We start from the raw sequence: 26560 nt of genomic DNA on the forward strand, positions 1-26560 counted from the left end.
GTGATATGTGGATTTTTATGTGGTGATATTTCTTTAGATTTCCCCTAGGAACATGGTTGTGTTTCATGGTAAGGGTGCCATGCCAGTATAAACAATTGTGATGACGGACTGAAAAGTTTAAAATAGGGGATAATCATTGTGTTAATCTATATTGTAGTTTTTTATATATACTTTGACTATTTAAACAAATGTAAAACTAGAAAAATAACAGAATTTCTTTTTTTTTCTGCTTGATATTGATACAATGTTTAAAGAAAGAGTGGGGGCAACTAGTATTTTGATTCATTAATATGTTTTAATGTTAACAATTCGGCCCTCTGACTTGGAATACTTTACTGAACAGTATAAGGTATAAGGCCGACACCCCACACCTTATATATAATGGTATAACAAGCGTACATGCTTATGAAAAAAAGGATTTCACGAAAAAAGAAAGAATGTTGTTGTAATTTTAATTGCAGCCCGTTAACAATGTATCAGTAGAAACAGTTGTAACAAAATGTTTTTTTTTCTGTTGAGAATACAGTTAGCACTGCAGTTCAACAAGAAGGGGATCCAGGTTCATGATGATAAAGACAAAGGAAAAGCACTAAATGCATTCTGAGGACACAAAGTGGCTTGGGATCGCCAAAACCTTCCTCGGGAACAAGCACACAGACTCTTGATTTCCCCGGGCCCACAGCTCGTCGCTCAAGTAAAAATTTCCCTCGAAGTTGGGGGCCCGGCGCAGTGGTCTTCGGCGGGAGTGTGGGGCGCCTGCTGGTAGTGGTAGCAGGTCCCCTCTTTTTGGCCCCCCTAACAGAAGCGCCTTGCCGGGGTGGGGGGGCTTGAGGCCCCAATGATCTGGTGAGCCGGACCAGAGTCTACCCATACTGGAGGGGTCACCAGTGAGGGCTTCCTGGTGCACCAAGGCCTATGAGGGGGGATGGTGTACCCACCCTGGTTCATTCCATCTTGGACCGGGGAAAAACTCTCCCACGGGGTGTTTGCCGTGCGTGGCACCCCGTATTACCAGGAGACAGGAGTCCTGGAGGTTGAGTGATGCTGCACGCTGCCCCCTGCAGCTAGCAACACACCTCTTTGGTCCTTTATTCTGGTTAGACGGGTGGCTTGATCAGGCCCCGGTAAAGTCATAGGCTGGTCAAATATGGCTAGGGTCAAGCAGGCACTTTCAGTCGGTAGCGCATAGGTCCCGCACTGCCATCAGTACTGTAATAGTGGCTGCGTATATTTCCTCATTCCCCCTGTGGCTGTTGGAATTTTGAGCCCAACTATAGCTTCCCTCGTTGGACTCCATGGTGGGTGGGGGGTGAGGAAATGAAGAATTCTAATTTGTATGAGTACTACAAATTTACAAAGATCTAGCTCTCTCCCTGATGACTTACGCAATCCCCGACCATTCCCTCTGGAACATCACATTTTTGTCACTCTGGAGCCTTTCCAGCTTCCAAAGGGCAAGAATGGGAATTGTAAGGGTTTTCCCGGGCTCCCAACCAGGTAAAAAGGGGGAAAAGTCCTCCTCAATCCACTAAGGAATCTTACCTGGTAAATATGAAAATATTTCATATGGTAAGTACCTAGTAGTGAGGACCATTGATGGTGTATCAATCATGGATCTTGATATTTTTGAAGTACATAGGAAATAGTTGAGGTATGTCAACGTGATCCTCGCATCACCCCACGCGAGATGGTAGCCTGTAGTTGAGGTTTCGTCACCAGATGAGAGTGCCGTCGAGTGCGATATGCAACACCCCGGGGGCTCAAGTTTCATGTTCTCCTCACAAAACCCTCAATCAGTGTAAGGGAATTGTTTTTTCCCCGGAAAACCTGATGAGGTATTCTGAAGAAAAACTGTTAGAGGAACTAGAAAATTTTAATGTAGTGGCAGAAAAACGTTTTAAGAAGAAAGTTGACGGTTTGGAACAGTCTACACCAGCTCTCCTTCTAACTTTTAATACGTTGGTCCTTCCAGAATCAGTTAAGTTGGCATGGTACCACCTCAAGGTAAAGCCATATGTGCCCAACCCTATGCGGTGCTTCCACTGCCGGGGTTATGGGCATGGAGCCAACTCTTGCCTTTTTAAGGAAAATGGACAACCAAAAATATGTGTAAAGTGTGGTACGACAGGTCATCAAGAAGATGACAACTGTCCAGGCCCAAAATTTTGCTGTTACCACTGCAAAGAAGCTCATAAAGCTTCTTCAAAGCAGTGTAAAAGGTACAAATTTGAGAAAGTATTGATAAAAAGGAGCAAGGGAACGTTAGTTTTCCAGAGGCAAGCGACGTGCCCGTGTGCTGTTTGCACAGACGGTAAATCCTTTGCTTCGTTCTGGCTCATCCTCCTTCCCACCAACCCTTGCCCCCCCAATACTTCTTACACCACACACTCTGCCCACTTTTTTCAAACCTCAGTCCCCAATTGCTAAAACTGCCTCTGGTGAATTCCACCAGAAACGGAGTAGGAGTGAGGGGTCTATTGAGGAACTCCTCCCCCCAAAAGTAAGGTCTTTGGAGCCATCAGGTGAGGCTCCAGGGGCCTCAATGGTGACAGCCCCAGCTGCCACCATATCCACAGGGGCCTCCGCGCTGGGCAGAATGCCCCTGAACCAAAGGCTCGGGTTTGCCCTTTGCCCAGGCAAAGGAATCTTGAGTCTGTTCAAAAAGACTCATTTCAGGTGGGGTTTTTGGGAGCCGTCAGAAGGGCTCCAGGGGTCTCAACGGTACAGCTCCAGCTGCCCCCACATCCACAGGGCCTCTGCTGCTGGGCAGAATGCCCCTGAAGCAAAGGCTCAGGTCCGTCCTTTGCCTAGGCAAAGAAATCCTGACCCTGTCAAAAGGAAGCCTGTGGAAATATTTTCCATGGGTAAAACCCCTCAAAGACTCTCCCAAGATCCTGGAAAGGGACGCCTAAAGGTGTAGGGCAAACCTTGACCACAGGTGCTGCCAACACCTTATGAAAAAATGTTTAAAGAACTGGATCCCTAATCCAATGAACTGTCAGGGAATTCATGCAAAATGGGAAGAACTGAAACATCTGATAGTTTTCATAAACCCAGTTTGTGTATGCTTACAAGAGATTATGACCAGGGAAAATCATCCGATTTCCCTGAGAGGTTTCCCAAAATTAAAGCCCATTATGGGACTTTTGACAATGGACCTCATGGAGGAGTAGCAGTACTGGTACGTCAGGATATTCCTTTCCAGGCCATCCACCTGCAGACAACACTGCAGGTGAAGGCTGTGAGAATAGGCTTGACACGACCTTACACTGTTGCATCTATCTACCTTCCTCCACATAATCTAAACATTAATGATTTGGAAAATCTACTTGAGCAGTTGCCACATCCTTTCTACTCTTGGAGATTTCAAGGGTCGGCATCACCTCTGGGGAGACACTTTGTGAAACCCCCCGAGAAGGGCCTTGGAGTCCTTGCTCCAAAGAGTAGATGCAGTTTTATGAACAGTGACACTCCCACACATTTCCAATTCAAACTGGGCTTTCCCTCCAATATAGACCTGTCAATTGTCTCACCTGATTCACAGATGAATTTCACTTGGCAGGTTAGGGAAAGCTTACAAGGAAGCGACCATTTTCCAATATTTTTTGGAGGAGGTGAATGGTATTCTAGCCAATGGGTGCAGAGATGGCGACTTGAACATGCGGACTGGAATCTTTTTAGATCAACTGCAGTATTGCATGGATCTGTGAATGATTTCCAGTGTGTCAAGATGTTGTTAATCACTTCACATCACGATTCACCTTGCAGCAGAACATCCATTCCCAAAAGTAGTGGGCATTACCGTCGACCTCCGGTACCATGGTGGTCTCATGAATCCCAAACCAAGCTGTCAGAGCAAGAAAAGCTGCATTAAGGCATTGAAACGACGCCCAGTGATGTAACCTTGATCCATTACAAAAAGCCCCGAACCAAGGCCAGGCGAGTGCTGGAGGAGGCTAGACGGACGTCATGGAACAGTATGTCTCCTTGATTAACTCTGGGACCCCCTTAGCAGGGGTTTATGGGACAAGGTGCGTAAGATCGCTGGAAAAGCACACACTGTCACCACCTGCTTTGAAGATTGATGCATAATCATCACGAAAAAAGATGTTGCTATTGAGCTAGCAAAACCCCATGGCAGAGATCTCCTCTGGAGCATCTTACACTGCCCGATTCTCCACTCTTCGGGCTGAACAGAACGACACCAGTGTCGTTCTTCAGTAGGACTGCAGCAGAATTTCCCATACACTTGCCATTTTTGCGCAAGGAGATGGACTCTGGTTTTGCAGCTCTGCCATAAGACTGCCCCAGGAAGTGACGATATTCCATACCAAATGATATCTCACTTGCCAGAGAGCTCCCAGAAGTTCTTGTTGGACCTATTCAATAGGATATATAGGGAGGGTACAGTGCCATCCACATGGAAAGAGTCTATAATCATTCCTGTCCCTAAACATGGCAAGGATGCTTCCACCCAGGAATTACAGACCAATTTCTCTCACCAGCTTGCATCTGCAAGGTGATGGAGAAAATGGTAAACTTCAGGTTGACATGGCTGCTAGAAAAGGAAAAAAGAATGCTGACTCCATATCAGTGTGGGTTTAGAAAATTGAGATCGACCACAGATTCACTTTAAGGATGGAAACGTATACAGAATTCCTTCGCACAGCGACGTCACATGTTAGCAGTCTTCTTTGACTTGAAAAGGCTTATGATACCACTTGGAAGCATAGCATACTCAAGAAGTTGTATGACTTGGGTTTTAAGAGGAGCATTACCTACCTTCATACAAAACTTCCTTGCTAACGGGAAATTTAAAGTTCGGGTGGAAACAGTTTCTCTAACCTGGAAGATCAGCTGGAAGGGGTCTCACAAGAGAGTGACCCTGTTTGCCCTTGCTATAAATGACATTGTAAAGGTTGTTCCAAGTTCTGTCTCATGTAATCTGTATGTGGATGACTTTACACTGTACTGCTCAGCAGGAAGCTTACAGATGTGCAAGACACATGCAGGCTGCAGTAAATCAGGTTGTACAGTGGACAACATATCATGGGTTAAAATTTTCCCCAAGCAAGACCATGGCTATGCATTTCCACAAACGAGAAAATTCCATCCTTCCCTCTATTTAGGAGCAACCCACTGCAATTTGCCCAAAGAGGTGAAGTACTTGGGTCTAATTTTTGACTCAAGACTTACATGGGTGCCTCACATCAAACAGTTGAAAGTAAAGGCTACAAAAGCACTTAGTATTTTGCGGGTTCTTTCACATCTATCTTGGGGTGCAGAGCGCACAACGCTTCTGCGGCTTTTTCGAGCGCTTATTCGTAGTAAGCTTGATTATGGATGTGAAGCTTAATCATCTGCAACTCCCACTGTTCTACGGATGTTAGACTCGGTTCATAATGAAGCTCTCAGAATCTGTACGGGGGCTTTCGGTCTTCCCCTGTGGATTTCCCTGTATGCTGAGAGTGGAGAACCACCTCTTTCATTCACCGAAAAACCCATGAATCTGATTTACTACACGAACTACAAAGGATTCCAGGATCTCCTACACCCAAAATTTGGGTTTTTTCAACCCCCTTGAGGATAGCCGATCCTCTGGTAGGAGAATGAGGAATCTTGTGGAAGATCTTAATTTAAATCTCTCTAAGGTTCTGGCTGTTGGAACCCCCCAATTTCCACCTTGGACTAATAAAGTCGAGCTGGATTTGGTGGGAAATTTGGGGAAAAGGGAGAAATCAGAAGCAGAAGTCAAAAGAAATTTCTTCAGCATATTTCTAAGTACCAAGGATCAAGGGCAATATATACAGATGGTTCGAATCTGAAAATGGTGTGGGCTTTGCGGGCAGTGAGCAAAAGGGAAGATTTGCATCTGGCAGTCTTTCTCTAGCAGCCTCGATCTTCACTGCAGAGTTACATGCCATCCTTACAGCAGTTAAGATGACTAGAGATCTTACGACCATTCTGTTGTGATATATTGTGACTCTCGTAGTGCCCTTGCAAGCAATCAAGAGCTTAACTCATCACATCCAGTATGAGGGAGTTCAAGTTTGGGCTTGCACTGATGTCAACACGTAAAAAGATAACTCTATGTTGGGTGCCAGCGCATGTTGGTATCATGGGAATGAGCGAGCTGATCAAAAGGGCCCAAGGCAGCTGCTGCTCAGCCTTGTATGCTCGTTTTCCTCTCCCACACACCGACCTGAAACCCAGCATCAGAAGTTGACATCGACATAAATGGAGGAAAAATGGAGGCATACCTCCAGAAACAAACAGCGAGACATTAGAGATGACTTGGCAGTGGGCAACTAGCATCCATCCCAACCGAAAGGGGAAAATTTTGTATTAAAAAGGGACAAAGAATTGGGCACACAAGACTGACTCATGGGCCAATGATGGCTAAAAATGAAGCACTTTGTGAAGGATGCCAAGAGCCATTAACGATCGCACATGTAGTGGAAAGATGTGCAACATTCTCAGACCCAAAAACGTATGTACTTGTCTCCCCCAATAACTGAAAAATGTATTGGGGAAGATTGTGACATAGAGGGTCTTATTAATTTCCTTAGGGAGACTAAAATTTTCAATAAAATATAATTTGCATAATGTTTATGCAATCATTTTATGCACTTAGAGCATAATATTTATGTTTTGATTTTTAATCTATTTTTTGTTATTGTAAGATATTTATTGATAATTTTTTAAAGTTTTTAAAAATTTTAATATTCTAGTTAACAAGGTATTCGCCGCTAATGACCTTAGCTGTTAACGCGGCAGATAATTTTAAAAAATCCCAAACAATCAATCCCCTCGTTGGCCCGCGCGTTGAGTTGTGATTTATGAGTAAAATGGGGAGGCTCGCAGTCGCTGGTAGACCTGGAGGAACGGGGGGGGGGAGGACATATTTTCCAGTGTGATGGTCTTTCTGTAATGCTTTTGGTTACGACCCTGAAGGGCAATTTGCATTACTTTTTTGCTGTGTTCTTACTTTTAGTAGTGGAAGTGAGGGAATCAGTGGTGAGCGTTTGAGGGGGGACATAATTTTAGTCACTTTCCATTTTTGCTTTATCCAATAACCTGCGCTGTATATATGCACTCTATATCTATTTTACAAGACGGGAAAAGATTGCGTGCTCTGCCCAAAAGGGAAGATGGCTCAAACCTTCCTTGGAGGAGAGGAGAGATGCAACTTTGGAATGAGATGAGAGGCCTCGTAAACTTATAAATGATTACCTATACAGATGCAGCTGCTGTACAAAGCGACTGAGTGGTTAGTTTACTTTCCTGTCAGAAAAAAGTTGGGAACGGGTCGCAACTCTCATGTTTAGATAGTCCCGTGGGCCTTTGGCTGCTTGATGGCATCACCTTTGTCACCCCAAAGTTACTTGGTGAGTTACAGGGTGCTCCTTGTAAGGGTCCTGATCCACAGTCTCATCACATACATCACGCACCATGGCTGCATAAGACTCTGCAAAATTCAGCTCTAAGGTTCCCCCTGTTGATAAGTGTTCTCTCTGCAGCCTTCTACACCTCTTTGCATACACATACGCAGTGACAGCGGCCATGTCTATGTCAAACTGCTTCCTCTGCAGGCTGAGGGAGGGAGAGAGGGAGGGGTTAGAGAAAGAGTAAGGCAGGAAGGTAGGAAGTGGAGGGAGGGAGGGAAGAAGGAATAGGGGAGAGAGTGAGGGGTAGGACGAAGGAGGGAGAGAGGGAGGGAAGGGAGGGAGAGAGGGAGGGAAGGAAGGAAGGATATAAGGAAGGGAAAGGAGATAATACAAAGAGGAGATGTGTGTGTATGAGCGAGATTTAGGAGGGGAATGCAGGTATGTAGAAGGTATGTAACAGTTTCTGTATTAAAATAAATTGCTTCTTGAAGTTATTTTTGATAGAACGATTCAAGTGAATATATATATGTATGTATATACATATGTATGTATGAATAGACGTACACACACACAAACACACATATATATATATAAACACACACACACTCGCATATACATATATATACATATATATACATATATATATATATATATATATATATATATATATATAATATATATATATAATGCATAACAAGCATACTTATGGAAAGAGGATTTCACGAAAAAAGTAAAATATTTATATATTTTTTTATTTGCAGACAGTTAACAAAAGTATCAGTAGAAACAGTTGTAACATTTTTTTTTTTTTCAATTCAGAATACAGTAATGTAAGATAAGTAGGGGATCCAGGTTTATGAGTGCGTAAAGACAAAGGAAAAACACTCAATGCATTCTGAGGACACAAAGTGGCTTGGGATCGCCTAAACCTTCCCCGGGAACAAAAACAAAGGACTCTCAGTTCCAAGCACAGCTCGTCGCTCAAGTAGAAGAAGTTCTCGTAGTTGAGGGCGGCGCAGTGGCCTTCGGCGGAGTGTGGGGCGCCTGCTGGTAGTGGGAGCAGGTTCCCCGTTGGCCACGCGCGTTGAGTTGTGATTGAGTGAGTTTAAATGCGAGGGTCGCAGTCACTGGGAGACCTGGAAGGAGGGGGGGGACAGGAGAGGGAGATATTTACAGTGTGATGGTGTTTCTCTAATGCTTTTGGTCACGCCCTGAGGGCGATTTGCATTACTTTTATGGTCTCTTCTTACTTTTTAGTAGTGGAAGTGAGGGAATCGGTGGTGAGCGTTTAGAGGGGAGACATAATTTTAGTCACTTTCCATTTAGCTTTATCCAAAAAACCCGCGCTGTATATATGCACTCTATATCTATTTTACAAGACGGGAGAAAGATCGCGTGTTCTGCCAAAGGGAAGATGGCTCCATGTTCCTTGAAGGAGTGATGAGAAGCAACTTTTGGAAAGAGGTGAGAGGCTCGCATCTTAAATTCATTCAGTGTTTTACTTTGACCTTATACGAAAGTTAGAGAAAAGCAGGCAGCGAATAAATAAGTTCTGATTTCAAAGAGTACAGAGAAGAAAGTAAAGGAGCTAGACCCGGTGATTAGAATTTCCCCCAGGACCCCCCGAGGACGCGAAGGAGTGGCAGTGTTTTACTGAGGGGCCAGAAGGGGTGCCCATTTCCATGGGGGCGCCATCGATCCCTGTCCAGCGCTGTCTCGTTCTTCAAATTTCCTCCCACCCAGAATCTGATACAATATCTGCAAAATAATATTAATGAAAATAATGACAAAATCTATCCACCCGATCTTTGAGCGAAATATTACGCCGACCATCTTTGCTTGTAACAAGTGACATATTGTCACCCCTGGTTTTTGAAATACTGAGAACTAGCAAATGTGAGTCATTGGGCACGTGTAGTAACTAATCCAGAAAGGAGTTTCCAATCCAAGCCTAATGTAGTAAGGATGAAGCACATTGCCAAAAATATCCGATCCATCGGAAGGTCAACGCGGACACTCACGGTGCTCGCGGAGGTGGCGGACGAGCTCGTGGAACTTGTCTGCGCCGTCATGGAGGGTGAGAAGGTCGCCGCCAATCGCCTTGCAGAAGGAACGAGCTTCTCCCAGTTTTACCTGCGAGGAGACTCACGGTTGAAAAGAACGCAAGGGCCACTCGTGAAAATGGTAGGAGGATGTACGGATGTATTTCAATATCTGTGTAGATAAAGGAAGGGGTAAAGAGATTGACGGGAAGTTGAGAAGGCAGGGGAGGGAGAATAGAAACGGAGAGTGAGAGAGAGGGAGAGGGGGAGACGAAAAAGAGAAGAGATAGATAGAGATAGAGATAGATAGATAGAGAGAGGGGGGTCACCCCAACCGTTAATTAACATAAGGAGTACAATTAACGCACCCTTTTCCCAAAAGGGGAAAATGGACAGGCACCGATCGCCCCACACGGGTGTAGAACTGAGGGCAGTCGGGGTGGCTGATGGTAGCGTTGATCTTTCAAGGAATTCTTCTCCCAAGGCCTCGACCTCTTCCTGCTTGAGTGTCTCACTAGGAAGGGGGAGGAAGGGAGCAATGATAGACAAAAAAGAAAGGAAAAAACAGAGAAATGCTTTATTAGATCTACTAAAGAAGACTAGCAAATAGCAAACAGGGGGTTCCAAAGGGCCTTTTTTTTACCGACTTCTTTTGCACTCACCAGCGAAATGCTTTATTAAGCTACTGAAGATGACTAGCAAGCAAGGGATTCCAAGGCGAAAAATTTCACATAATAATTTTATTTGCATTTTTTCACCGACTTCTTTTGTACTCACCAAAAGATTCTTCTGACGGCAGGACGATCTCTTCAAGAGGTCGAAGTTTTTCTTTCCCCCACCCTCTGTGGCACGAGAAAGGTTTACGTAATGTGTAAAGATGGCCAAACACATGGTCACACGCATATGCATCTCCAAAGAGATCTCCAAAGCGACTCCATTTCATTATCCTTACCTGACACAGACGCATGTCCAGGTCCCCCTCACACGGCGGGTCGGAGAGCTCGCAGTAGCGGCTGATGGGGACGCAGTTGGTGTCTCCCATCCTGCGACACCTGACGGAGCCTCGCTCGCAGTACTCATTGCGCCAAGCCTGCAGTGGGTGTTGGGAGGGAAAGGGTTTAAAGTCGGCAGGAAAAGATTAGTGCTGAGAAGGAGAGTCACATGTACTCTACGAGAGTCTACGGTGTCATTGTTATGTTTAATATTTTTTTTTGGCGTTATAAAGGTGTCCTCTGATTTCATCATTGTTGTTTGACCATAGTGAGCATTCTGTTGATTACACCAAAAGTTTTTAAACAGTAGTTTTCAAAGGTAAATCAGATGAAGAAGGCAAACTAACAAGTGAGTATCCCCTAATCGTTCTAGCAGCTATTGCTCTAAACTTCCCTTTTTCCTTAATAAACTCGACAGCGATTCGTATTTGAGTTTGAGGGTTTCCCCTAGAGCTGACTTGTAGTTTAGTTCCCCTTCCCCTAGAGTGCCACAAAGAGACTCAACACCCCCCGCAGATGGCGCTCTCCTCGTCGGAATAGTCGCCGCAGTCGTTGTCTCCGTCGCGATGTAGCGGATCCTCGTGCATCGATCGCTGGTTCCGCAGTGGATCTGCTCGCTCTCGGGACACGTGGCCGCGACTGAAGGCAGACGTCTCTTTGACATGAATCAGGACAATAATGACTCCCGGCACTTCATGGATTTTTAAACAGTTTTAGGGCCCTGATAATCTCCTTTGTTTCCACAAAAGAGAGAGAAAGAAAAGAAAAAGTGGAGGAGAGAAAGAGATATCAGAAAGAGAGGCTGGCAGATAAATAAAAAGGAGGGATAACGATAGCAAGAGGAGAGACAGAGACAGAAAGTGAGAAAGAAAGGTAGATAAATAGTTATAAATAAGGGAGATAAAAAGAAAGAGTGAGAGCGAGCGAAAGAAGGAGAGAGTGAGAAAAAATGAGAGAAAGAGAGAGAGAGGATAGAGGGAGAAAGGGAGAGAGAGAGAAAGAGGGGGAAAAAGAGAGAAATGGAAAGAGAGGGGTGGCAAAGAGAGAGAGAAAGAGAGAGGGAGAGGGAGAGAGAGATAGAAAATGATAGTATGAGAAAGATAAAAAAATGAGTGAAAGAGAAAGAGGGAGATAGAATGAGAATGATAGAGAAAGGGAGAGAGAGAAAGAGATAAAGAGGGGAATAGAGTGGAAAGAAAGAGAAAGGCAGAGAGAAAGAGAGTGAAGGCTTGAACACCGACCAGAGAAGAGACACAGCGAGACAACACCAGTGTAGGGTTTAAATAAAAAAACGATGAATACAGAGCATGGAGAAGATGAAGAATTAAGGGACATCGCAAACAAATATGGAAGGAAAATAAATCGATAAAGGAGAAGGGCGTTTTGGCTGAAGCGTGATTTTTTTTGGAGACTGACCTTGGGAAATGCAGAGGAGAGCTGCTACAGGACCTTGAGGACCATCATGTTGTCTCCTTGACCTTGTTTAAGAAATATGTTGATAACAATACATATTTTAAAAGAATGGAAGCACAGATTATAAGAAAGACAAGAAAGGGGCACATATAGAAATTGAAATATCGCACGTGTCACTAACCAATAAAAATGAATAGAAATAAAATAAATAATGAAAGAATACCATCAGTAAAACCCTCCTATAACAAAAGTTGCCATGAAAATTGCAATGAATTCAGGTAAACAAATAGAATCGTTGAATGTTGGCGTACAGCAACATATTTTTACAGAAACCACCCACTAAATACCAAGTCCGCTTTCTAAAAATCGGATTATAGGAGAGCAAATGTATCAGTACTTACCACACAAAGATTGGAAAGAGTGATTTCGACCTCGCACAGATTTTGTATTTATAGCATGGTAACCTCCGCCCCCTCGCGTGACCTCAGCCAATGAAAAGTCAGATTCTAGCCAAATCGTAAACGCCTAATCGAGGAGGCGTATGTATTTTCTGTTTGTGCTCTCTCTCTCTCTCTCTCTCTCTCTCTCTCTCTCTCTCTCTCTGTATATATATATTATATATATATATATATATATATATATATATATATATAATATATATATATATTGATATATACATATATAGAAACACTTAATATGGATATCTATGTTCATAATATGCAGATATATACATATATGACTATAAATAGATAGAGTAAACATACATTATAGATAGACATATATGAATATATACTAATATATAATATAGTATGAGTGATGGGTATATATATATATTATAATAATACACCCACACACACACAACACACACACCGACACACACACACACAATATATATATATATATATTATATATATATATAATATCAATTATATATAGTATAACTATATAATCTATATATATATAGTATATCGTATATTATAATTTACTATATAGTATATCAAATATATATTATTATATATATATAATATATATTAGTACACACTATATCACACACACGGCAAGTCGTGCCTGTTAAGAGCGGAGAGTAGGGCCTATTACGGCGACTCCTGTATTCACTCATTCCCTTGTTGGATCGAGCATAAGTATTGAGTAAACATTACAAGCTGGCACACAAAGATACAATGTGTTTCAAAGAACCAGTACCAGTGAAGAGTCTAACGAATTTCCAAAGGTAATACCAAGTTCTCGTTGGACAAAGGTTTAGAACCAGGAGAATGCAAGTGAGCACCATTGCTCTGTACAGGTGTGGGTGAAAAGACGCCGCCGGACGGATGGAGTGATCATCGCCACGCCTTTGCTTTATTCTTCAGGCTTTACGTGTAAGACAAGGGAGATGCTTGCCAAAGAGAAAAAAGTCTCAAAACTTAGATAATCTTTTCACGTCTAAAAATATAATAACGTAACAGTAATAAACAGGTACGTAAACACACAGAGTTATTTGAGAAAAATTATGACGAAACACCCCTGGGGCAATGTATGTATATATACATACACACACACACACACACACCACACAACCACACACACAGCACACGACACACACACACGAGCAATATATATATATATATATATATATATATATGTATATAGTACTAATCTAGTGAATATCTATGTTTATATATATAATAGATTATATATATAGTATCTATATATACTAAAACCATACATATGAAGCTATATATATATATATATATATATATATTATATATATGAATGTAAATATAACGAAACATGTACACAAACACCACACACACACACACACACACACAAACAACAGACCACCACAACAACGCACAAAAACAAACACACACACAAACACACAAGCACACACACACCACACACACGCACGCAACCACACATGTAACACACACACACACACCACACATATATGTATATGTATGATATATGTATAGTATATATATATATATACATATAGAGTATATGTATATATATATATATAGAATATAATATTTAATATATATATATTAATATATACTTGCAATGTGTATAAGAGAGATAATATATATATATATATATATATGATCTAATTATATTATATATTATATAATAGGATATATATATAAAGTATTGTATATAATATAACATATACATATACTCCCCTATATATTATATATATATTATTATATTAGGTATATATATATATATATATATATCATATATATATATTATATATATAGTAGTATATATCAAGACACACAAACACACACACAACACACACACACAGGACACAACACACACACACACACAACACACACACTACACACACACAGACACAGCACACACACACTACACACACACACACACAATACACACACACACACACACACACACAGACTATACTGCATATATATATGTAGATATATATATAATAGATATATATCATATAGTTTATATATATATGCATGTATATGGAGATATATATACCTGCATATATATATATATATATATATATAGAAGTAGAATTAAGAATATATTATAATATACAAATATATAATATTATATACTATTATATAGTATATAGAATATAGATTATATATATATAATATATATAGTAGTTAATATATAGAATATTATAATAGTTATATCATATATATATATATAAAGTATATAAATAATATAATATATATAATATATATATATAAATATTATGTATATATTAATATTATATATATATATATATAATATATATATATGTATAATCTATATACACTAATATATATATAGTATATATAATATATATAATATTATATATAAGAGTAATATATATATAATTATATATATATTATATATATATGTATTAATGAATGTAATATTAGACATAACTGCATAATATATATATAGTATATATATTAATATAATATATATATATATATAATATAATACATATATATTCTGTGTGTGTGTCTGTGTGTGTGTGTGTGAGTATGTGTAGTGGTGTGTGGTGTGTGGTGTGTGTGTGTGTGTAGTGTGGATGTGTGTGTGAGCTGTCGTGTGTGTGTGTGGCGTGTTCTGTGTGTGTGTGTGTGTGTGTGTGTGTGTGTCTGCATTATATATATTATATATATGTATATATATATATATATATATAGAACTATACTATGAATATTATATATAATATAGTATCTATATATATATATAAGTATATGTAATGTATATATATTACATATACTAGATATAGATACTAGATATATATATATAGATATACTATATATAGATATATAGTATATTAGTAATGTAATATAATTAAAAAATTTTTAAATAATGGTGTATACACATGCACATATATATATATATATATAGTATCTATATTATATATATATATATATATAATATATACATATATATATATATATTATATATATATTATAACAGTATAATACTCCATCTACATATATGGTGTGGTGTTGAGTGTGTGTGTGTGTGTGATGTGTGTGTGAGCGCGTGTTTTGTGTGTGTGGTGATGTGTGTGTCGTGTGTGTGTGTGTGTGGTGTGTGGGTGTGGGTGTGTGTGGTGTGTGTGTGTGGTTGTGGTGTGTTGTGTGATACAGTGTATCGTTATATACTATACATACATATCATATTATATAATATATCTATATATATATATAATAGTATATAGTATGATATATATATATAGTATATTGTAAGTATATAATACGTAGATACTATTAGAAACCATATATAATATAATATATAGATATGATATAGTAGATATATATATATATATAGATGATGTGTGTGTGTGTGTGTGTGTGTGTGTGGGTGTGTGTGTGTGTGTGTGTGGTGTAGTATATACTACAGATACATTGTCCATGTTGGTCTAATTTTTTCATTCAAATACTCTGTTTTACGAACCTGTTACTGTACGTTATTTATTTTAGATGAAAAAGATTATCTAAAGTTTTGGAGACTTTTTTTGCAAGCATATCCCTTGTCTTACACGAACGCCTGCCGAGAAAGCAAAGGCGATGGCGATGATCACTCATGTCGGCGGGTCTTTTCACCACACCTGTAACAGAGCATGGTGCTTCACTTGCAGTCTCGTGAGTTCTAATACCTTGTCAACGAGAGAAACTTGATTATACTTTGAGAAGCTTCGTTAGATATCAATGGTACGTTCTATTGAAACAGCATATATTGTTTTCCAAGTGTGAAAATGTATTATCAAGTCTTAAGCATCGACTCCAACAAGGAGGGGGAGATTGATGTGATGAAACAGGAGTCGCCGTAGATAGCGCCCTACTCTCAGCTCTTAACAGGACGACTTGACGTGTGTAGTGGTGAGTGGATGTACATATATAAATATATATATATATATATATATATAATCAGCTTCTATATATTATATATATTATATAGTAATAGTATATATATATATTATATAATAGCATATATAGTAGATATTATATATATATATAATATATAATATATATTATATATATATAATATAGTATAATATCATATCTATATAGATATAAATATATACTAATATATATATAATAGTAATAGATATATATGTTAGTATATAATATATGATGTGTGTGTGTGTTGTGTGTGTGTGTGTGTGTGTGGTTGCTATGATGTATTAATATATAATAGTATTATATATCACTATATAGATATATATATATATAATAATATATTGTATATATGTCTATCTATATGTATGTTATCTATTTATTATATGCATGTCTGTAATATGATGAGTATGAACATAGATATCCATATAAGGTTGTCTATACATGTACATAATATATATTAATTATACTATCTATATATATAGATATATTATATATATATACTATAGTATATATAATACAGAGAGGAGAGGAGAGGAGAGAGAGGAAGGACGAGAGATGAGAGAGAGAGAGAGCACAAACGAAAAGAATACATACGACTCCTCGATAGGCGTTTACGATTGGCTAGAATCGGACTTTCATTGGTGAGGTCACGCGAGGGGTGGCGGAGTTACCATGCTATAAATACAGATCTTGTGCGAGGTCGAAATCACGACTTTCCAATCTTGTGTGGTAAGTACTGATACAATTTGCATTCTCGCTATAATCCGATTTTTAGAAAGCGAAACTTGTATTTAGTGGGTGGTGTATGTTAAAAATCAGGTTTTGCTGAAACGCCAACATTCAACGTCTATTTGTTTACCTGAATTCATTGCCATTTTCATGTCCAACTTTTTGTTATAGGAGGGTTTTTACTGATGGTATTCTTTCATTATTTTATTGTATTCATTCATTTTTATTGGTTAGTGACCAACCGTTGCGATATTCATTTCTATATGTCGCCCCTTTCTTGTCTTTTTCTTATAATGCTGTGCTTCAATTCTTTTAAAATATGTATTGTTATCAAAAACATGATTCTTAAAACCAAAAGGTCAAGGAGACACATGATGGTCCTCAAGGTCTAGTTAGCAGCTCTCCTCTGCCATTTCCCCAATGTCAGTCTCCAAAGATCAGCTTTCAGCCAAAATGCCCTTCCTTTAGCGAATTATATTTTCTTCCTTATTGTTTGCGATGTCTCCTTAATTCTTTTCATCTTCTCCATGCTCTGTATTCATCGTCTTTTTAGACTACACTACACTGAGGTTGTCTCGCTGTGTCTCGTCTCTGGTCGTGTGTTCAAGCCTTCACTCTCTGTCTCTGCCTTTCTCTTTCGTCTATTCCCCCTCTTTATCGTCTTATCTCTATCTCCCTTTATCTATATTCTCATTCTATCTCCCTCGTTGCTCTTCACTCATTTGTTTTTATCTTTCTCTACTATCATTTTATATAACTCTCTCTCCTCTCCCTCTCTTCTCTCTGCTCCTACTGACCCCTCTCTCTTCCATTTCTCTCTGTTTATCGCCCTCTTTCCTCTCTTCTTCCCGGTCTCCCTCTATCCCCTCTCTCTCTTCTCTCAACTTCTCAATCTATCCTTCTTTCGATCGCTATCACTCTTTTCTCTTTCTCCCTCTATTTATAACTATTGTATCTACCTTTCTTTATCACTTTCTGTCTCTGTCTCTCCCTCTTGCTAGAGTGTATCCTCCTTTTTTATATTTATTCGCCAGCCTCTTCTTCTGATATCTCTTTCTCTCCCTCCACTTTTTTCTTTTCTTTCTCTCTCTCTTGTGGAAACAAAGGAGATTATCCATGGCCTAAAACTGTTTTAAAAATCTCATGAAGTGCCAGGAGTCATTATTGTCCTGATTCATGTCAAAGAGACGTCTGCCTTCAGTCGCGGCCACGTGTCCCGAGAGCGAGCAGATCCACTGCGGAACCAGCGATCGATGCACGAGGATCCGCTACATCTGCGACGGAGACAACGACTGCGGCGACTATTCCGACGAGGAGAGCGCCATCTGCGGGGTGGGTGTTGAGTCTCTTTGTGGCACTCTAGGGGAAGGGGAACTAAACTACAAGTCCAGCTCTATGGGAACCTCAAACTCAAATACGAATCGCTGTCGAGTTTATTAAGGCAAAAGTAAGTTTAGAGCAATAGCTGCTAGAACGATTACGGGATACTCACTTGTCTAGTTTGCCTTCTTCATCTGATTTACCTTTGAGAACTACTGTTTGAAAAACTTTTGGTGTAATCAAACAGAATGCTCACTATGGTCAAACAACAATGATGAAATCAGAGGACACCTTTATAACGACAAAAAAAAATATTACAACATAACAATGACACCGTAGACTCTCGTAGAGTACATGTGACCTCTCCTTCTCAGCACTAATCTTTTCCTGCCGACATTAACCTTTCCCTACCAACACCCACTGCAGGCTTGGCGCAATGAGTACTGCGAGCGAGGCTCCGTCAGGTGTCGCAGGATGGGAGACACCAACTGCGTCACCATCAGCCGCTACTGCGAGCTCTCCGACCCGCCGTGTGAGGGGGACCTGGACATGCGTCTGTGTCAGGTAAGGATAATGAAATGGAGTCGCTTTGGAGATCTCTTTGGAGATGCATATGCGTGTGACCATGTGTTTGGCCATCTTTACACATTACGTAACACTTTCTCGTGCCACAGATGTTGAGGGAAGAAAAACTTCGACCTCTTGAAGAGATCGTCCTGCCGTCAGAAGAATCTGTTGGTGAGTACAAAAGAAGTCGGTGAAAAAAATGCAAATAAAGATTATTATGTGTAATTTTCGCCTTGGAATCCCTTGCTTGCTAGTCATCTTCAGTAGCTCTAATAAAGCATTTCTGCTGGTGAGTGCAAAAGAAGTCGGTGAAAAAAAGGCCTTGGAACCCCCTGTTTGCTATTTGCTAGTCTTCTTTAGTAGATCTAATAAAGCATTTCTCTGTTTTTTCCTTTCTTCTTTGTCTATCATTGCTCCCTTCCTCCCCCTTCCTAGTGAGACACTCAAGCATGGAAGAGGTCGAGGCCTTGGGAGAAGAATTCCTTGAAAAGATCAACGCTACCATCAGCCACCCCGACTGCCCTCAGTTCTACACCCGTGTGGGCGATCGGTGCCTGTCCATCTTCTCCTTTGGAAAGGTGCGTTAATTGTACTCCTTATGTTAATTAACGGTTAGGGTATGACCCCCCCTCTCTCTATCTATCTATCTCTATCTCTATCTATCTCTTCTCTCTTTCGTCTCTCCCTCTCCCTCTCTCTCACTCTCCGTTTCTATTCTCCCTCCCCTGCCTTCTCCAACTTCCCCGTCAATCTCTTTATCCTTCCTTTATCTACACAGATATTGCAATACATCCGTACATCCTCCTACCATTTTCACGAGTGGCCCTTGCGTTCTTTTTCAACCGTGAGTCTCCTCGCAGGTCAACTGGGGAGAAGCTCGTTCCTTCTGCAAGGCGATTGGCGGCGACCTTCTCACCCTCCATGACGGCGCAGACAAGTTCCACGAGCTCGTCCGCCACCTCCGCGAGCACCGTGAGTGTCCGCCTTGACCTTCCGATGGATCGGATATGTTGGCAATGTGCTTCATCCTTACTACATTAGGCTTGGATTGGAAACTCCTTTTCTGGATTAGTTACTACACGTGACAATGACTCACATTTGCTAGTTCTCAGTATTTCAACAACCAGCGGGTGACAATATGTCACTTGTTTACAAGCAAAGATGGTCGGCGTAATATTTCGCTCAAAGATCGGGTGGATAGATTTTGTCATTATTTTCATTAATATTATTTTGCAGATATTGTATCAGATTTCTGGGTGGGAGGAAATTTGAAGAACGAGACAGCGGGCTGGACATGGATCGATGGCGCCCCCATGGAAATGGGCACCCCCTTCTGGACCCTCAGGTAAAACACTGCCACTCCTTCGCGTCCTCAGGGGGTCCTGTGGAAATTCTAATCACCTGGGTCTAGCTCCTTTACTTTCTTCTCTGTACTCTTTGCAATCAGAACTTATTTATTCGCTGCCTGCTTTTCTCTAACTTTCGTATAAGGTCAAAGTAAAACACTGAATGAATTTAAGATGCGAGCCTCTCACCTCATTCCAAAGTTGCTTCTCATCACTCCTTCAAGGAACATTGGAGCCATCTTGCCTTTGGCAGAACACGCGATCTTTCTCCCGTCTTGTAAAATAGATATAGAGTGCATATATACAGCGCAGGTTTTTGGATAAAGCTAAATGGAAAGTGACTAAAATTATGTCTCCCCTCTAACGCTCACCACCGATTCCCTCACTTCCACTACTAAAAAGTAAGAAGAGACCATAAAAGTAATGCAAATCGCCCTTCAGGGCCGTGACCAAAAGCATTAGAGAAACACCATCACACTGTATAATATCTCCCACTCTCCTGTCCCCCCCCTCCTCCAGGTCTACCAGTGACTGCGAGCCTCGCACTTACTCACTCAATCACAACTCAACGCGCGTGGCCAACGAGGGAACCTGCTACCACTACCAGCAGGCGCCCCACACTCCCGCCGAAGGCCACTGCGCCGCCCTCAACTACGAGAACTTCTTCTACTTGAGCGACGAGCTGTGCTTGGAACTGAAGAGTCCTTTGTGTTTGTTCCCGAGGAAGGTTTAGGCGATCCCAAGCCACTTTGTGTCCTCAGAATGCATTGAGTGCTTTTCCTTTGTCTTTACGCACTCATAAACCTGGATCCCCTACTTATCTTGCATTACTGTATTCTGAATTGAAAAAAAAAAAAAATGTTACAACTGTTTCTACTGATACTTTTGTTAACTGTCTGCAAATAAAAAAATATATAAATATTTTACTTTTTTCGTGAAATCCTCTTTCCATAAGTATGCTTGTTATGCATTATATATATATATATATATATATATATATATATATATAATATATATATGTATATATTTTGTATATATATGTATATGCGAGTGTGTGTGTGTTTATATATATATATGTGTTTTTTGTTGTGGGGTGTATTTCTATTCATACATACATATGTATATACATACATATATATATTCACTTGAATCGTTCTATCAAAAATAACTTCAAGAAGCAATATTTTAATACAGAAACTGTTACATACCTTCTACATACCTGCATTCCCCTCCTAAATCTCGCTCATACACACACACTCCTTTTTGTATTATCCCCTTTTCCCCTTTCCCTTTATTCCTTCCTTCCTTCCCTCCCTCTCTCCCTCCTTCCCCCCTCTCTCCCTCCTTCGCCCTACCCTCCTCTCTCCCCTATTCCTTTTTCCCCTCCCTCCCTCACTTCTACCTTCCTGCCTTACTCTTTCTCAAAACCCTCCCTCCACCTCCTTCCTCGTTCACCCCCCCTATCTTTTCTTCCCACTATCCACCCCCTACTCCTCCCCCTCTCCTCCTACTCCTCACTCCCTCCTTTTCCCTACCCCTCCTCTCTCCCTCCCTCAGCCTGCAGAGGAAGCAGCTTGACATAGACAGGCCGCTGTCACTGCGTATGTTGTATGCAAAGAGGTGTAGAAGGCTGCAGAGAGAACACTTATAAACAGGAGGACCTTAGAGCTGAATGTTGCAGATTTCTTATGCAGCCATGGTGCGTGATGTATGTGATGAGACTGTGGATCAGACCCTTACAAGGAGCACCCTGGAACTCACCAAGTAACTTTGGGGTGACAAAGGCGATGCATCAAGCAGCCAAAGGCCCACAGACTATCAAACATGAAGTTGCGACCCGTTCCCAACTTTTTTCTGAAGGAAAGTAACAAACCACTCAGTCGTTTTGTACAGCAGCTGCATCTCGTATAGGTAATCATTTATAAGTTTACGAGCCTCTCATCTCTTTCCCAAAGTTGCATCTCTCCTCTCCTCAAGGAAGGTTTGAGCCATCTTGCCTTTGGCAGAGCACGCAATCTTTTTCCCGTCTTGAAAAATAGATATAGAGTGCATATATACAGCGCAGGTTATTGGATAAAGCTAAATGGAAAGTGACAAAAATTATGTCTCCCCTCTAACGCTCACCCCCTGATTCCCTCACTTCCACTACTAAAAAGTAAGAACACAGCATAAAAGAAATGCAAATTGCCCTTCAGGGTCGTAACCAAAAGCATTACAGAAAGCCCATCACACTGGATAATATGTCCCTCTCCTCCCCCCGTTCCTCCAGGTCTACCAGCGATTTGCGACCCTCGCACTTACTCTTTCAATCACAACTCAAACGCGCGTGGCCAACGGGGGGATGATTGATTAATTATTTAAAATTATCTGCCGCGTTAACAGCTAAGGGTATTAGCGGCGAAACCTGTTTAACTAGAAATATTAAAATGTTTAAAATTTTAAAAAAAATTATCAATAAATATCTTACAAATACAATAAATAGATTAAAAATCAAAACAAAAATTTATTATGCTCTAAGTGCATAAATGATTGCATAAACATTATGCATAATTATATTTTATTGAAAATATTAGTCTCCCAAAGGGAAAATTTAATAAGACCCTCTATGTCACATCTTCCCCCAATACATTTTTCAGTGTATATGGGGGAGACTAGTACATACGTCTTTGGTCTGAGAATGTTGCACATCTTTCCATGTGCAACCGTTAATGGTTCTTGGCATCCTTCACAAAGTGCTTCATTTTAGCCATCATTGGCCCATGAGTCAGTCTTGTGTGCCAATTCTTAGTCTTGTTAATACAATTTTTCCACTTTTCGGTTGGGATGGATGCTAGTTGCCCAACTGCCAAGGGTCATCTCTAATGTCTCGCAGTTTTTCTGGAGGTATGCCTCCATTTTTCCCTCCATTTATCACGAAGACAACTTCTGATGCTGGGTTTCAGGTCGTGTGTGGGAGAGGAAACGAGCATCACAAGGCTGAGCAGCAGCTGCTTGGCCTTCTGATCAAGCTCGCTCATTCCCACTGATACCAACATGCGCTGGCACCCACATAGAGTTATCTTTTTACGTGTTGACATCAGTGCAAGCCAATCTTGAACCTCCCTCACTACTGGATGTGATGAGTTAAGCTCTTGATTGCTTGCAAGGCACTACGAGAGCCACAATATATCACAACAGAATGGTTCGTAAGATCTCTAGTCATCTTAACTGCTGTAAGGATGGCATGAAACTCTGCAGTAAAGATCGAGGCTGTAGAGAAAGACTGCCAGATGCAGTCTTCCTTCTGCCCCACTGCTGCAAACCCCACACCATTTTCAGATTTCGAACCATCTGTATATATTGCCTCTGATCCTTGTACTTAGAAATATGCTGAAGAAATTTCTCTTTGACTTCTGCTTCTGATTTCTCCCCTTTCCCAATTCCGACCAAATCCAGCTCGACTTGATTAGTCCAAGGTGGAAATTGGGGAATTCCAACAGCCAGAACCTTAGAGAGATTTAAATTAAGATCTTCCACAAGATTCCTTCTTCTCCTACCAGAGGATCGGCTATCCTCAAGGGGGTTAAAAACCAATTTGGAGTAGGAGACCCGGAATCCTTTGTAGTCTCGGGGTAGTAATCAATTCATGTATTCTCGGTGTAATGAAAGGGTGGTTCTCCACTCTCAGCATACAGGACTCCACAGGTGAAGACCTGAAAGCCCCAGTCAGATTCTGAGAGCTTCATTTAGGGAACCGAGTCTAACATCCGTAGAACGTGGGAGTTGCAGAGGGATTAAGTTTCACATCCATAATCAAGTTTTAACTACGAAAAACCCGCTCGAAAAAGCCGCAGAAGGTTGTGCCTCGCACCCCAAGATAGATGTGAAAGAACCCGCAAAAATACTAAGTGCTTTTGTACCTTTACTTTCAACTGTTTGATGTGAGGCACCCATGTAGTTTTTGAGTCAAAATTAGACCCAAGTACTTCACCTCTGGACAAATTGCAGTGGGTTTGCTCCTAAATAAGGGGAAGGATGGAATTTTCCTCGTTTGTGGAAATGCATACCCATGGTCTTGCTTGGGGAAAATTTGAACCCATGATATGTTGTCCACTGTACAACCTGTTTTACTGCAGCCTGCATGTGTCCTTGCACATCCTGTAAGCTTCCTCCTGAGCAGTACAGTGTAAAGTCATCCACATCCCAGATTACATGAGACAGAACTTGGGAACAACCTTAAAATGTCATTTATAGCAATGGAAAAACAGGGTCACACTTAAAAACACTCCCTTGTGGGACCCCTTCCAGCTGATCTTCCAGGTTAGAGAAACTGTTTCCCACCCGAATTTTAAATTTCCTGTTAGCAAGGAAGTTTTGTATGAAGGTAGGTAATGCTCCTCTTAAACCAATGTCATACAATTTTCTTGAGTATTGCTATGCTTCCAAGTGGTATCATAAGCCTTTTAAGGTCAAAAAGACTGCTAACATGTGACGTCGCTGTGCGAAGGAATTCTGTATAGCAGTTTCCATCCTTACAAGTGCATCTGGGGTTTCGATCTCAATCTTCTAAACCCATATTGATATGGAGTCAGCATGTTTTCCTTTTCTAGCACCCATGTCAACCTGAAAGTTTACCTTTTTCTCCATCACCTTGCAGATGCAGCTGGTGAGAGAAATTGGTCTGTAATTTCCTGGTGTGGAAGCATCCTTGCCATGTTTAGGGACGGGAATGATTATAGACTTTTTCCATGTGGATGGCACTGTACCCTCCCTATATATCCTATTAAATAGGTCCAACAAGAACTTCTGGAGCCTCTTTGGGAAGTGAGATATCATTTGGTATGGAATATCGTCACTTCCCGGGGGAGTCTTATGCAGGCTGCAAAGCAGAGTCCATTCCTTGCGCAAAAAAGGCAAGTTGTATGGAAGTTCTGCTGCAGTCCCACTGAAGAAGACACTGGGTGTCGTTCCTGTTCAAGCCCGAAGAGTGGGGAATCGGGCAGGGTAAGATGCTCCAGAGGAGATCTCTGCCATGGATTTAGCTAGCTCAATAGCAACATCTTTTTTTTTCTGTGATGATTATGCCATCAATCTTCAAAGCAGGTGGTGACCCGTGATGTGCTCTTTCCCGCGATCTTACCACCTTGTCCCATACCCATGCTAAGGGGGGCCCAGATTAATCAAGGAGACATACTGTCTCCATGACGTCCGTCTAGCTCCTTTAGCACTCGCCTGGCCTTGGCTCGGGTCTTTTGTAATGGATCAAGGTTACATCATGGGGCGTCGTTTCAACTGCCTTAAAAGCAGCTTTTCTTGCTCTGACAGCTTGTTGGCATTCATGAGACACCATGGTACCGGAGGTCGACGGTAATGCCAAATACTTTTGGGAATGGATGCTTCTGCTGCAAGGTGAATTCGTGATATGAAGTGATTAACAACATCTTGAACACACTGGAAATCATTCACAATCCATGCAAAACTGCAGTTGAACAAAAAAGATTCCAGTCCGCATGTTCAAGTCGCCATCTCTGCACTCCATTTGGGTAGAATACCATTCACCCCTCCAAAAGTATTGGAAAAATGGTCGCTTCCTTGTAAGTCTTCCATAACCTGCCAAGTGAAATTCATCTGTGAATCGGTGAGACAATTGACAGGTCTATATGGAGAATGTCCCAGTTTGAATTTGGAAATGTGTGGGAGTGTCACTGTTCAATAAAACTGCATCTACTCTTAGGAGCAAAGGGCTCCAAGGCCCTTCCTCGAGGGGTTTCACAAAGTGTCTCCCCGAGGTGATGCCGACCATTGAAATCTCCAAGAGTAGAAATGGGTGTGGCAACTGCTCAAGTAGATTTTCCAAATCATTAATGTTTAGATTATGTGGAGGAAGGTAGATAGATGCAACAGTGTAAGGTCGTGTCAAGCCTATTCTCACAGCCTTCACCTGCAGTGTTGTCTGCAGGTGGATGGCCTGGAAAGGAATATCCTGACGTACCAGACTGCTACTCCTCCATGAGGTCCATTGTCAAAAGTCCCATAATGGGCTTGAAATTTTGGGTCTTCAGGGAAATCGGATGATTTTCCCTGGTCATAATCTCTTGTAAGCATACACAAACTGGGTTTAAAGAAGCTATCAGATGTTGCAGTTCTTCCCATTTTGCATGAATTCCCTACAGTTCATTGGATTAGGGGATCCATTCTTTAAAAAATATTTTTTCATAAGGTGTTTGGGAGCACCTTGGTCAAGGTTTGCCCTACACCTTTAGGGTGTCCCTTTCCAGGATCTTGGGAGAGTCTTTTGAGGGGTTGTTTTCCCATGGGAAATAGTTTTTCCCCAGGCTTCCTTTTGACAGGCTCAGGATTTTCTTTGCCTGGGCAAAGAATGGGGCCTGAGCCTTTGCTTCA

General features: G+C 41.1%; 1 protein-coding gene and 1 pseudogene across 1 annotated transcript; one reads left to right on the forward strand and one right to left on the reverse strand.

Moving 5' to 3' along the window:
- Positions 1–589: 589 nt before the first annotated feature.
- On the reverse strand, positions 590–11886 carry LOC119571602 (annotated as a pseudogene).
- Positions 11887–15884: 3998 nt separating this feature from the next.
- Positions 15885–21101, forward strand: LOC119571600. The gene is made up of 9 exons (XM_037918835.1): positions 15885–15959; positions 17305–17368; positions 18148–18278; positions 18693–18830; positions 18941–19004; positions 19269–19411; positions 19694–19805; positions 20070–20178; positions 20699–21101. The coding sequence occupies exons 1-9, from the start codon at positions 15885–15887 to the stop codon at positions 20910–20912; spliced, it is 1050 nt and encodes a 349-aa protein (XP_037774763.1). The 3' UTR covers positions 20913–21101.
- Positions 21102–26560: the final 5459 nt, after the last annotated feature.

This window comes from Penaeus monodon, unplaced genomic scaffold (assembly GCF_015228065.2).
Source record: "Penaeus monodon isolate SGIC_2016 unplaced genomic scaffold, NSTDA_Pmon_1 PmonScaffold_710, whole genome shotgun sequence".
NCBI classification, from domain to species: Eukaryota; Metazoa; Arthropoda; class Malacostraca; order Decapoda; family Penaeidae; genus Penaeus; species Penaeus monodon.

Bases quoted from the DNA above. Each gene is read 5' to 3' on its own strand.
- LOC119571600 (XM_037918835.1), top strand. From the start codon at position 15,885: ATGGCGATGATCACTCATGTCGGCGGGTCTTTTCACCACACCTGTAAC. The intron at 18,831-18,940 runs GTAAGGATAATG...CTCGTGCCACAG, and splicing joins TGGACATGCGTCTGTGTCAG to ATGTTGAGGGAAGAAAAACT. The intron at 19,005-19,268 runs GTGAGTACAAAA...CCCCCTTCCTAG, and splicing joins GCCGTCAGAAGAATCTGTTG to TGAGACACTCAAGCATGGAA.